General features: G+C 49.3%; 1 protein-coding gene across 1 annotated transcript in view; it reads left to right on the top strand.

The window, feature by feature from the left end:
• LOC142559151 (uncharacterized) overlaps positions 1-14406 on the top strand; it is a 282617-nt gene that overhangs the window by 184685 nt on the left and 83526 nt on the right. The window contains exon 7 of the mRNA XM_075670830.1: positions 4951-5151. Within this exon, the coding sequence (XP_075526945.1) occupies positions 4951-5151 (201 nt within the window). The remainder of the gene's footprint in view (positions 1-4950; positions 5152-14406) is intronic.

The following is a 14406-nucleotide window of genomic DNA, read 5'->3' as shown; positions in this document are numbered from 1 at the left end:
TATTTTTTTTCTTTTCTTGTGTCCTTCTGAGCTTTGCTAGGCTGATGTACATTAAGTGCTTTAGAGACAGGTGACTTTTACGAGAACAACAACTTTTACCAAGCACAGGTTAGGGCTATATCCTTATTAGTTCACCATTTCCGCTGGTGCCATGTCGGCAGTTATGGCTCGTAAGCAGCATTTGCTGTAGCGCACGGAACGGAGTTTCGCTTCGTAAGGGCTGTCTGTAAATTGATTGAAGGAGCGAAGCTCGAAGCCAGTAACGTGATAAAGGTATACATTGGCTTCGTTTTAAATCTGTGTTTACACTACACGCTTAACATAAAAGCAAAACAGCGGCTTAGTCTCCGAATATTTTTCCATGTTCCTTATTTTATCGTTTGTTATTCCGTCAAAAAAGATGCCTACGTTTCTGTTTGGTTAGCTGCGTAAACGTTAAGGCTCGTTGTATGAAGCATAGGTATAAAAAACAAAAAATAAACAAGCTGGCTGTTGATGCTTTGCAGAAAACTTGGTTAGCTTCCCGTAAATGTTTACACACTCTCGCCATCTAGGAAAACCTGTACGACCTTTAGAAACCTAATTAGCCTTTGGTCGTTTTCTCGAGTTCATTAGGGCTTGGAAAAACCTGGCTGTGCTGTTGTGGAAGACCTTTTATCACTTGCAACGGGATTCGAGTTAAGCTAATTAAATATAAGTCAACTTAAAATGTTTTCCTGCCTTCTCGCAGTGCGCACAGTGATTAAGAAAGATGCTGCATTCTCTTGCCTTTTTAACATGTGCCTCTACACTTGCATGCCTGGTACAAAGGAGGTGTCTCATGCACTGCAACGTTAGCTTGCACGAGCCGGGGAAGACCGGGTCTCTCATAATTGCCCTCCCGGGAGACCGTTAGCGGCGTCAACATGGAGCCACAAACGCGCTCATGTGCAACAGCAGCGCGCGGAACGAAGCCACGTGCCTGTCCCGGTGCGGGCGAGAGTAGCCTCTCGGCGCTTTGACGAGAACAACAATGCTCGCTGCCTTCGTGGGAGCGACGCAGCAATTTTGCAAGTTCGCTTCGAGGAAAAAGGCCCTTCGCCTCTGTGTCTACTTCGTGAAATAAGAGCCAGTATAACAACGCGAGTTTTCATTTCATTTTTTGGTCACGATTTAATTCTTTGCAGTGCGCAGCAACAACCTGCTTCGAACACGTCATTTGGCTGTCTAAAGAAAGGCTAGCACTATGTCTTTAATGCGTAACTTTTCGCTCGACTCTTGAAAACATGGCTCGGGTGGAGAAACAGACCGCAGTTGTGTACAAGGTCATTGGTCCGCCAGTAGCTGGCAAAATTTACTTCCTATTCGTCCAGTACATACGTCTCCAGTCCTCCCCTTCTCCTCATCATCAGTAATCCTTATAATTTCGTACCATTTCCCTTTTTCCCAGTGCAAAGCAGTATGTTAGAGCGCAACAGCTTAGGGCGACCTGTCTGCCTGTTCTATAAATAAACTTCTGTCTCTTTCTCGCTGTCTTCCGCCTCTGCATCCGTGGTTAAATGTATTTTTTTTTCTTGGCTGGACTTTCTTGTGCTTCCGCAAGATAAGCTAAAAACGACGGACGTGCAGGACTAACTCAGTACACTATTCTCTGTTCAGAGAGCTCTTTAATACAGTGCAGATACTGAAAGAAACCTGTCTACTTGACTCCACCTGCGTGCTAGGCGCTTATGCCCGTGACGAATGCCAAACTAATGTGGACGCAGAACTCCTCACGCGAGCACTGATGCATGTAAAAGAAGCAGCAAAAAAAATGGCTGTGTATCTATCTTTTGGAGATCATTGCATGGCGACGTTAATGCGATTAGCAATCTCTCCTATGGTGGGTGAGTAATTGATGATAATATACTATATATGCTAAGTTCGGCACATACCTAATTGCACAATTCCAGTGACCCAATTTGGGGTCAAAGAGGCTCATTAATGAACGTCACATGCCCTTGGAAGTCGTGGACAGGTTGAAGTAAAGTGAGATATGTGCCAATGATGTGATGTCTGTAGATATTGAGGGCTTGTTTTATTCTATCCCGCACGAGGACCTGCTTACAGCTATACGCGATCTCATTGAAGAACAAGGGGAAGTAGGCTTTATGAATTCATGCGCTCTGTAACTTGATTCTTTTATGGAACTTCTCACGTTTTACCTGTCAAATACTAAAGTGTCTTTTAACATGGATGTCCTAATTCAGAAAAAGGGCATTTGCATCGGATCTATGGTTGCTCCTGTACTGTATCATGTTTTTATCCACACTTGACAGTAATGTAATTAACAGGCTACAGGACAAACTAATTGTGCGTATTTCTAGGTATGTGGATGATTTTTTAGACTTTTAAGGTTACATTCCGATGATATTGGATTGTAGCGCGAAGGGACACGGACACAGACTAGAAGCAGACAGGACGAGCGCTCGTCCTGTCTACTTCTAATCTGTGTCCGTGTCACTTCGCGCTACAATCCAAGATCATGTTACCGTACCAACTCGCCCAACTTTTAATCCTTTTGCATTACATTCCAATGATAGCCTAGTATAAAATGCGTGAAGGATTTTAACGTGTTTTGAAGAGTCTTCTCGGCATCTTAGGTGCACTTATGAAATCTGCAAAGAAAGCTTCAATGGATTTCTCGGTTTGGAAACTAAATTTTAGTGATGGTCATGTTGGCGTTACTTCCCTAAATCTAAAAAAAAGCGCTCCTCCCGTACGAATCATCCCACTCCAAATTATTTAGCAAGGTATGGCTTCCTTGTGCTTCACGAATGCTCTAAGCAAGAGCTGTACCCACTCATTGCAGGAGATTTTTGATGCTCAGAAGGCGAGGTCAACGTAGGCAGGGTACCCGGCCTAACTTTTGACGGTTTTGGCTGAAAATTTTGTTTAGAAAAAGGACGAAAATGAAACCCGTGAAAACCGCGGACGACAACGAATCCCTGAAATGAAAAGAAGGTTGTAGTGATTCCTTATTTGCATGACCTTTCTCATAACCTCAAGCGTGCGGCCACTAGGAATGACATCACGCTGGTGTTTTCTGCGCCGAGCAAACTGGTAAGGTTGTGCAAAGCATAAAAGGGGAGAAGAAAGATGTGAGCAATTGCTGTGGAACAAAGCACACCATTTTTTTCTCAAGATAAGTGTGCCTCATCGGTCGTGTATCACATACCTCGCTCAAGCGGACGTTCCTACGTTGGCCAGGCGGGCCGTAGTATCAATGAGCGCATGTATGAGCACCGCAATTTTCTTTCTACTGATACAGGAGGGAACTTGCCCTTGCATTGTAAAAAATGCGCATACCGACCAGTTTTACAGCGAAGCTGTATATGGCTAACCGATTCGTCCGTCCACCCTTCCGTCTGTCGGTCGCCTGTCCGCCGAAAACTCCTCCGGCGCAAATCCGTGCGCATGCGCGAGGAATAAAATTGAGAAAGAGATGCGCACGATTAGCCAACACCACCTAGATAGCACAAGACCTGTTTACTCAGATGCATAACGTCGGGCTACCTGGCCCGAAATTTCCATTGACAAGGCTGGCGTGATGAAAGTGGTGACGTCAAAATCACTGTTGCCTACTCGGAAGCATCCCCACTAGATTCTCTAGCAGTCGGGCCAGGTAACACGACGTCATGAATTGGAGTGAAGAGGCCTTGTGCTATCTAGGTCGTGTTGGATTAGCTGCGCCAGTAGTGACGTCGTTTCTCTCGGTGGCAGCCGAGCGCGCGCGCAGCAGTTTCTCTCCGGCTCCGAAATTGGTAGGTCACGTGTCATACGTACTCCTTAGGAGCAGGCACCTTTTGATCAGCAACGCCGCGAGGAGAACCGGGAACGAACTCGTCTAGGCCATGCCGATGGTGCAGCCTGGGCACAAGAACAAGCTCGTGCAGCCGGACGCAAGCAGCAACTGCGTACAGAGGATCCGTCCGCCTACCAAGTCATCGTTTAAGGAACCGTCGGGGTAATTCCAGTGATAAACACCGGGGCCGCACGTTTCAGCTTCGCTGGTTAACCATCTGTACGGAGTGCTAGGGCGGTGATTTTTGATGGTATTTCGATTGTGGGGAGATAGCGTAGAAGACTGGAAAAAGAAATAAGCGAAACGTTCCACATCAGAAAGTTGGTGCACATTCATGTGTGAGTGAACCTTCGGTCGATCTCACTGATAAGGAATTTCAATTTTTAAATTGGCCACGCTAATCCACGTGTTGTGGCACTTGTCGGGAGGGGGTGTTACTAGGCTTTTTTTTGCATTGATCTATCATTTTAAACCTTGTTACTGTTCTTGGTTTTCTACGCATGTGGGGCGGAGATTTATTGAATGTATTCCCGATAAACTTCAGTTGTAAGTCCAGCGTTGACCTGTGGGTTTCTGTTGTGCTCGCGTCTGTACTTGCTGCAACCCTCTATACTGTCATTGGAAATGTAGGCCTCTTTAAAGCCGGCTGTTTTAAAACCTTGAAATGCGCTTTTCATAAAATAATCACAAGATAAAGCAAGATCAAAATAATAACAAACAATATACACACTAACACAAGTCACAAACACGCATGTAGTATCACCACAGGCACTAGCACGGGAGGCAAGGTCTAGCACTTGGGACAGTCACCACGTCATTGTGAGTGGTCGAGGTAGTCTGTAGAGTTATGTCTTCATGTTAAGCACGCCGAAGTCACTGAAGCGACAGTAGCCAATCATTGTTCACGAACAAATGCGTATTCTTCTGTCGGCCTCGGGCTCCTGCTTCGAGTACTTGGAGGTTTACTTTGACTATCTTAGGTACTGGAGGCACGTGCGTTCGATGAGCTGCACAATGCACTGCGGATATACTACAGGCATTGCAGGCCTAACCTTGTAAGCGAGAGCGAGGTGAGGACTTGTGGCGTGCGCGGGCTCAATCAGATGAACTCCACGCGGCCCTCGCAGATTGGTTCCCTGGCTGGAGCAGTCACGGCGGCTATGGCACCCAGCCCAGCGACGACGGCCTGGCGCAGCAGGACTGCGTCGAGGTGCGCGACGTGTTCCTGTTCCCCAGCAAGGGCCAGGGGCGCACGGCCACCTTCTTCTGGAACGACCGGCACTGTGCGGTCGCCAACCCGTTCGTCTGCCAGCGGCTGCGCCAAGGTGGTAAGGGAAACACATTCCACCGACGCGCCTATAGGAGGCACAAGGCGGGAAACCGCACGTGGAGGAATCAGACCATTTTTTTTAGAAGTTTGGTGCAGTAGCTCGCTGGGGCCGTGTTCACAAAGCTTTTGAATATTAAGAACCGTTTATCATTGATTGTTCGTCTTTACTGGCAATATCTCGGCCATCGCGATTGGCCGGTGCCTGCTTTGCGAATCGTCTCGAATACAAAGAGCATTCTGATTAAGGGCCCAGTTTTTGACAAGAGGCTACTGACTACTACTGACTAATACAGTTTCTCAGCTCAGAATTTTACCAAATACTAATAAAAGATTTCAGAGCTGCGGACGTAACGCCCGTTTTCGTGATATCGTTCAACATTATTTTCGAATTTTTCTATTAAGTCTACATGGTGTTGTTTAAGGTTATGCTACGCTAGCATTTCATAATAACGAAAGCGCCCTCGACACCGACCTTTCCATTCCTATAATTAAACTACAGCGAACACCAACTACGAAGGCCACCAACTCCTCCTCTCGTTTAGGCTCGACTAAACCAGTACCCTTCTTTAAACTGTTTGGAGACTCCCACACCATTTCTAAAAGATCCCTTGAGTAGGACAAAGACATGTTCCAGCGCGTAATAAAAACGTGAAGAGGTGCAGAGACAAAAGGACGACAGCAAAGTTAGAGCGTTGGTACCTTTCCTGTCGTCCTCTTGTCCATGCTCTTCTTTGTTATTTTTCTTAGAATAAAAACAGGAACAGCGCAACACAAGACGAGCGAGTAATGAGCACAGAACAGAGCGCGAAACGCAGGACAGCGCTCTGTCCTGTGCTCTTTACTGGCTCGTCCTATGTTGCGCTGTTCCAGTTTTTATACTAAAGATGAACCAACCAGTCCCATTGAAGACACTGCTTACCTTATTTTTCTTAGGCGCTGGAGCACGTCTCTTTCTAAATTCCAGCTAGCCCAACACTCTGCCTTAAAGCCCTTGAGTACTCGAGTTATACCTTGGGAACTCCTAGAAACTCCTTAACAATGCAAAGCAGCTCCTCCATCTTAAGCGTAGAGCTTGTATGCAGCAGCAAATGATGATGATTATGATCTCTATTGGCGTCTCCTTCGAAACTAAGCGACGACAAACGGTCACCTAGCCTGCTAGAGCTAATCAAATCTACACTATGTACATTTCTGCGCAATATTTCATTTATACAGCGAAGCTGTTAGCCTCTCGGTGGTAGGCATTTTTCGTGTCCATCCGTGATCAGAAATTATCATAATCGGCCATGGCTCATACCCCCCTAAGCAAGCAAAAATACAGTTGCTCATCCCCCTCGTTTTGCAATCGCTACAAGCACTCAGCAAAGTGAAGCGAACAGTGCATACATTGATTCTAATCATGCTTACAACGTACAGAACAGCGTACGTTTCAATGAAGAACAAGCTCAAATGAAGCACCTGCCATAATCAGCTATGGCTCATACCCCCGAAGCAAGCAAAAATGCAACGGTTCATCTCATACCACTGAAAGGCAGAGGCTACAGTCGCTCAGCAAATTGAAGTGAACAGTGCATACATTCATTGAAATCACCCATACAATACACAGAGCAGTATACGTTTCAATAAAGAAAAAGCTCAAAACAAGCATCATAACCATAAATTAAGCATCGCATATCTCCCTCAGAAGTTGTAGTGGTGGTTTTGCAACAGCTTCGCTGGACATCCGCCTTCGCAGGGCCGGGATGGCGAGTCAATTTTTATTCAATTATATGGACACTCCAGGTACATTTCTGTCGTCGCCGTCGCCGTGAGGTTCCGTATAAAATCCAAGGGCCATGAAATCGCCGCGCACCGTATGCTGTATATGAAAACGTGCGCAGGTGAGCTGGTAATCGCGGCTTAACCTCGCGCGCGCACGAGTGGAAAGTGGGAAGGAAGCGCGGTCTTCTGTCGCGCTCAAATCTCTGGGGGATCGTAGGGAGGGGGGGGGGCGTTCTACTCCGAGCCGCTGTATCTTGAAAGCCATCTGCGACGGGGACAAAACCCGCCGCGCATTGTGTTCTTTATTTTTGCTGCTGTTGACGCCTAATGCCCTAGGCATAAATTCAATAAAAATATTTAACTCTGTTTCCTGGATGAAGTTCAAGAGCGGTCGGTACAGAGGTCCATGCATCCAGCGCGTTAGGTGAGGTGATCCACCTGGGTAGTATCCAAGGCCGCGCAGATGGCGGGTGCAAGCCTCGTGAAGGCCCGGACAGGTCCACAGGAGGTGATTCAGCGTTGTCTCTGGGGCTGGGGCATGTGCAGAAGGGAAACCAGCGGGGGAGGCTGTGCACCGGACGTCGAAGTGGCATGGATGGCAGGAGTCAAGGCGGCGTCCACGCGGATCGTCCTGAGCTCAACCTCCTCTCGGCGAGTTAAGCCGCCGGGAAAGTACGATCCACGCGGAGGGATGAGTGCACGCGTGGAGCGTCGGGGTGATTGTTCCTGCAAGAGCAAGCTTTCCTTTGGGGAAAGACGAAGTAGAGGCAGCGGGTTTTGGACTTCCGCTGGATTGCAGGCGGCATCTGCGCCCAGTTGGGCAGGTACAGATCGACCGGTCCACAGTACCCGAACAGGAAAGGTACTCGAATCCATAAGGTGGTGCACGTCTGAGGCTAGATATAGGGAGCCGGTCACTTTTTGTAGCTCTTGAACAGCCTACGCGGAGTCTGTGTACATAAGAAATCTGTTCGGCAGCAAGCAATGTAGCTGAGGTATCATGACTGATAAACCGTACCGTATAACTGCGAGCTCCACCAATACAGAGGGAAGCGGTACCTCTGTAATATAGGAGCATGTCTTTTGCCCGTCAGGTAGCGTGGGGAATACGAGGTTGGTGTGCAAAACGCAGTCACCGATAGCTGCGTGTACGTATACTGCTACTGAGTCACTGGTGGCTGTGAGGGCGGGCTCCTGCGCCACCTGACGGTTGGACTGTCGCATGTGAGTCAGCGGTCGGTTGTCGCTGGCCTGGGTCTTAAGCTATGGCGGAATCTGTAGCAAGGGTGCGACAGGCTGTGGCAGTGTTGGATTGTAGTAGTCGGCTAAAGACGCTGCAGCAGCTACAGCTTGACTCTTTAAGCGGCGAACCATTCGAGAATGTTGCACGATTTCATCGATCGTGTTCAGCTGCGTTTCCGCCTGAAGAGTCGGGATAGCGGTGAGTCGACGAAGGTGTGTGATCGTCCGCATGGCCTCTCGGTTCGCGGTTTGAAGTAGTTCTCTATATCTCTACGTGAGGCGTTTAAACTGAGCTTGGTAGACAAGCTGAGGTTGAAGAATCGACCGCACCAAAACGCTGGCCATTCGAGAACAAGCACCGCCGTTCTTTCGAGAAATGCGGCGGATAAATGCAGGGTATTAACGCTTTTCCGACGTGCGGAGCGAACTCACGCAGTCGCAGAGCCAGATGCGTTCAGTTCGACTTCGAGAACCCGGATTGTTGATACAGTGGTGATTGCTTGGCCATTTAGGCTCAAACAAATCGGTGTCTGCAGGAGGCGACGGCGACCTCGTCTACTGGCGATGAACATGAATAAAGTCTTTGTAGCAGAAAGTGTCAGTCTATGTGGGTACACCAGTCTGAGGTCTTGTTCAGGGCAGGTCTGCATGCAGTTAGTGTCCACATTGTCACATCGTCCACGTACAGAAGGAACAAGGGATCTGAAATACCGGTGAGGAGGGGGGAGGGGCTGGCACGGGAGGGGCAATAGGGCAATGTTAAACGGTATCGGAGCATGCACCGAGCCCTGTAGTACACCCAGCTTCGAAACAAAATGTCCGCTTCTTTCCTTGCCGACCCGGATACAGAAGGGGCGGTGCAACAAAAAAGACATCACAAAGTCACAGACACGCGGCGAAAGTTGGAGCCATTGCATTATGCGAATTATCGCTGAGTGGCTAACGTTGTCATAAGCTTTATGAACGCACATCCAAGATGAGGAGGGTTCGAATGCCGCCTGTTCTTCTTTCCACAAGCACCATGGAAGCCAAATGGTCTAGGCCATTTTCCGTGCCCAGGTGCGGTCGAAAGTCAATCTGGGCCGGATGGTACCAGGCATGCTTTTCCAACCACCAGGAGATGCGCGATGCCAACATGCGTTCAAGAAGACTGCACAACGCTCACGTTAGGGCGATAGGCCGAAGGTTAGACAGCTTGTCCGTTGGCCATTTTGGCTTCGGTATTGGCACAACCTCGACATGCTTCCATAATTCAGGCAGCTCCCTGGTCGTCCAAATTACATTAAGCAAGTCAAGCAGCAACTGCAGCGCAGGGTCATCAGTCTTCTTGAACACTTCATAAGAAATCTCATCTGGGCCGGGCGCCTTGCATATTTTTGCTTGGTCAATGGCTGCCTGGAGCTATGCCATTATAAAAGGCGCTTGCATGCCTTCCATGTCTGACTGACTGGGAGTCGCGCCAGCTTCTGGAGGAAGGTTATACGGACAGTCGAATCGTGGCGACGCCAGATCGTACTCTGGGAAGAAAGACCTGGCTACTTCTGGTGCGAACTGGCTCTGCGTACATCAAAAAGACAGGCATATACTGGCTGCTGGGTCCGGCGTGCGACCGCCTAATTCCATGCTCCGGAACGCTCGCTAGGTCGAGGCGGACGAAAAAGAGGGCCAAGCGTCGCGCACCAGTCCATCCACTGTTCCCGGGAGAGGTGCTGCTCGCAGCGGCAGGCTGATGCGGTGAGTCTATTTAGGTTCACATAAAGTTCAGCGACGACCGATTCTCGGTTTAAGGCTAGTTCTGCACGACGGCGTGCTGCCTACAGAGGCAAAATATGTAAATTCGGGGATGGTTGGTTCGCCTCCAGCCAGTCCGACTGTGTGGCGTCCTGCAACGCTGTGGTTAACACCTGCAACGGGTCAGACGGTGTAGCCGCGATCGAGGCTTTCAATTCCTTGCGGAATAAATCTCATTTGGTAACGTAGCATCGACGGCGAAGTCGGCATTGGCTGACCGCGGACAAAACGATTATCAAGGGGTGGCGATTACTACCCCAACAGTCCGCTTCTCGGTCCCACGGCCACCAGCCACCACGGCGAGTAGAAGTGTCCGGGGTATTCAAAAGGACAACCTGCGCGTTTGTAAACGTTCCTTACATAATATTGCATTGGAGGAAATGTATATAGCCTCACGACTGATGAGGCGCATTCAAGTCTCCCCCTATCAGCACTGAGAACCCATGGTGAGTTCAACGAAGATGAGCTAGCCACCCTAGCCGCAGTCGAGGAGCACTGCCACTGTACGGACGCACGTAACATGACACCACAATCCCGTTTGTGCGCAGGAGACGAACCAGCATTGCTACCATTTCTTGCCACTCGTTATACCATGACAGTAGGGGCACTTGCGTCTGAGGATAAGAGGTCACAACATATAGTGCAGCCTTGCCTGGGGCGCCCCGGCGCTGTCTTGCAGCATTGATCAGGGATGGTTGAGGAAGCATATGCAGTAAATCTGGGGACGCGCGTAAGCGAGTTCGTCTCCTGTAGGAGCACACACCAAGCGGAGAGCTTTCCCATGGCAAGGTGATGGCGAAGCTGTCCTACTTTATTGACATGCCCTTGGCAGTTGCACTGCAGGACACAATGCTGTCGCGTTGCTTTTGCACGAGCAGTCGTTGTAGCGGTGGGAGATTGACCAGCAGCACCTTGAATAGCTCTTGCAGTTACCAGGCCGCTAAGTGGGTAAGCTCAGCCGGGCTCAGCTTGGCCTGTGTCGATACACAGGAGGAGGAGGATGCAGGTACTGAGTGCGACACGTCTGTTTCACGTGTCGTATTTCGTCCGGCGGATCGAGCAAGAATGAGAGAGAGAGAGAGAGAGAGAGAGAGAGAGAGAGAGAGAGAGAGAGATGCAAATGAGAGAAAGGCAGGGAGGTTAAGCGGAGTTAAAGCCTCCGGTTGGCTACCCTGCACTAGGTGAAGGGAAAGAGGAAGTAAAGACGGAAAGAAGTACGGGGACAAAGGAAAGGCGTGAAGGAAAAGGACGGGATCATTATAGTGTTTCTAGCAGGCCACTGCCACGTAAAAGGGTCAACAAAACCTTGACCGATTTTCGGTGTGACGACAGTTCATGTCGGCATTCCAAGACTGTCTGTTCTGAAGGTGGCCTGTCGTCAAGGCGTGCCAGCACGGCCGCTAGCGACAGCCGGTGCGCGCTTTATCGAGGACAGTAGCACAGTACGTGTTCTGTAGTCTCCTCGCCATCGCAGTGACTGCAAGCCGCGCTCTCGTCCATACCGACTCGGAAGGCAAAGGATCTTGTGAAAACGACACCAAGTCACAGTCGGCAAAGTACACACCAATATTAACAGGAAGCTTTAGCCCGGGTGCTCCTATCTAAATACATGTAAAAGGAGAATTCATTTTTCTCGGCAACCACTGCACCAAATTTGGCGAGATTTGTTGCATTTAAAGGAAAAATTTAAATTCTAGTGACTCTTGGTTTCGAATTCTTGATTTAGGTTGTTTATTTTTTGCTAAAAGTTGGCAAAAATCGCAAATTTTCAAAACACGACACTATCAAGTTCACAACGCTGTAACTCAGCAATTAAAAATGATACCACAATTATGTGAAGTGCATCTAATAGTACATCTAAAGCAGACAAAATTGATATGCCACAAATGAATCTAAAAAGAATTAGTAATATGGAAATACAGCTTTTGCAGAAACCTTGTATACAACCTAACGAATTCACGTAATATGTAAGTTAACATATAGAATTTGTCCGCTTTCAATGATATAATGGATGCAGTTTACAGAACACCGCGATATCTGTTTTTTAATGCAGAGCTATTAACTTGTAAACTTCGTGATTCTATTTTTTAGAGCGCAGCTCTTTGGCGTCCGTTCCTGGGTTCCGCGTCGTCGTCGGCCTCGTAACCAGCTCCGCCCCCCTTTCATCCCCCCAGCGCTAGCAGCGACCGACTGATACCGCTGGATGCCGCTGACGCCGCTAGAGAGTCAAGATAACGTGTCGGCATCGGCGGCGTTGTCCCTGAAACCAACTCCGCAGCTGGGGTTGACTCACTATCGGCGTCAGCGGCATCAGTCAGTCGCTGCTATCTCTTCCCTCCTCCCTTTATCGTGTTGTCCGCTTGCTGCGCGCGCTTCTGCCCCCATCGTTTGCCGCTGGGTGTACACGCCGCCCCCCTCCCCCCTCTTCCTGCGAGTCTCCGGTTGTCAAAGCGCCGGCTCGAACTTAATTCCTTTCTTCGCTCCTCCTCCAATGCAACCCCTGTGCGGTGGCAATCAGAGAGCCAGATCGGTGGCGGCGGATCTGTATATGTGCACCGCCCGAGCCGAAATTGCCGCTGCCGTTCGCCCTGTGCGGTGGCAATCAGAGAGCCAGATCGGTGGCGGCGGATCTGTATATGTGCACCGCCCGAGCCGAAATTGCCGCTGCCGTTCGCCACTGCGAAATTATCTGCCAGTTCTTTCTGAGCCATGAGCGAGACGACCGATGGAAGTCCTCCGTCTGCTGCTGCTGCTGCTGCTGCTAAACGAGCTGCCAGAGCAGAGGCCCAGCGCCGTCGCCGTCAGAATCCAGAGGTGCGTGCCGCCGAAGCAGAAGCTTACCTAGTGGAGTCTTTGTTAAAGGAATACGTGTGAAAAATAAAAAAAAATTCTGTGATAGCGCATACATGTGTTGCTCGATTTCTTTGCCTCAATCTATCGAAAAGGTGAAACAGCTTATTTGCTGCGCTTAGGATTTCGCATTAGGAAGTAACGTAATCGTCGGTAATTTTTTTTTCGAACTTTCGAATTTTTGAAAATCTTTTTAACAAAATTCAGGCCCTAAGTCGAAATTCCGCTTCCAACACTCACTAGAATTTACCTTCTCTCTCAAATTCAACAAATTTTATTAAAATTGGTTCAGATGTTATCTCAGAAAAGCATTTTTTGCGTTTTACATGTATTTGAATAAGGCGCGTCGGAGTTGAGCCCGAGCTATAGCTTCCACTTAACACATCCTGACACCGCTCACTACGATGACTCCGGGTACAGCGATATCGTCAAGCGGGGCAAAGCACGTGCACAGCATGACACGACTTTGACTAAATTGAATGACTCTTCGTTGGGCGAGGCGCGTGACTTCCTTTTGGGGCTGAGTTATCTGTTGATCCAGCTTCGTCAGATCGTCTGCTGTCGTATCAGTCAATTTACTCAAAGTCGTGTCACGTTGTGCACGTGCTTTGGCCTGCTTGACGATGTCGCTGTACGAGCCATCGTAGTGAGCGATGTCAGGATGTGTTAATGTTACTGTGTCTTCTTCAGGTGGGGAGGGGGGGGGAGGCAGCAATGAGAACCAATTGCTCGTTGGAATGACATTGTCCCTTCCATCCGGTGTCGTTGAATGCTTGCTGTCGGCGCTTGCGGCTGCAGCGGGATTTGATAGCCATCTGTTTGACTGAACAATCTTTGGTCGTTATATCATGATCGCCCGTTTGGCAGAATCCGCATTTGTATGTGGGTGTCTCGGGCGACTACATAGAGGCGTCTGCGGGATGTGAACACGAGGCTAGCGTATGACCGCGATGGCAACACCGATAGCAGTGTATCACCCCGGGCTTATACACATGGAATTGTAAGGTGCATCCACAGTACGTAATACGGCTCGGTGGAGTCCGAGGACCTTGGAGAGTGACCAGGCACGTGCGTCCGAGAACTATGTATAACGAGCAGTCACGATCATGTGGGTGGAATACTCCAAAGCGTCAATAAGGCTCTCCCGTGACTCCCCCGGGTCAACGCCAGAAACCACATACCGACGCAAGTTAGAGCACAGCACGGACCCGGGCTCGGGTCGGTAAGCTATCTCTATTGCGGACCCGGGCCAGGCTCGGACCAAGGAGCTTCGGGCTCGGGTCGGGCCTGGCCTCGGTCAGGCCCGTAACAGGCCGGGTGTGCTATTGGTAACTTTTGAAAACTGCTTACTATAGGTAGGAAAAACTTTATTTCGTCAGCGTTAGGTGGGGTGATTAGGCGTTGTTTCTTCAGGTGGGCCAGATAGCCGTCAATCGATGTTTGATGGCGACCTCTTCAGCTCGTTCTATGGCCTGGAGACGGGTGTCCAGGCTAGACCTGCGCAGCATCCCCTCCCACGCTTCAAGTGAGGGAGAGGCCATCAGGTTGGGAGGAGGCTTGTCCTCGTCGCAGTCTCATATTATGTGATTCAGTGTTGCTAGTTCCCCAC

Source organism: Dermacentor variabilis, chromosome 1 (genome assembly GCF_050947875.1).
Source record: "Dermacentor variabilis isolate Ectoservices chromosome 1, ASM5094787v1, whole genome shotgun sequence".
Lineage (NCBI taxonomy): Eukaryota > Metazoa > Arthropoda > Arachnida > Ixodida > Ixodidae > Dermacentor > Dermacentor variabilis.
The sequence above is the reverse complement of the archived record's forward strand: the minus strand, read 5'-3'. Positions and strand labels throughout refer to the sequence as shown.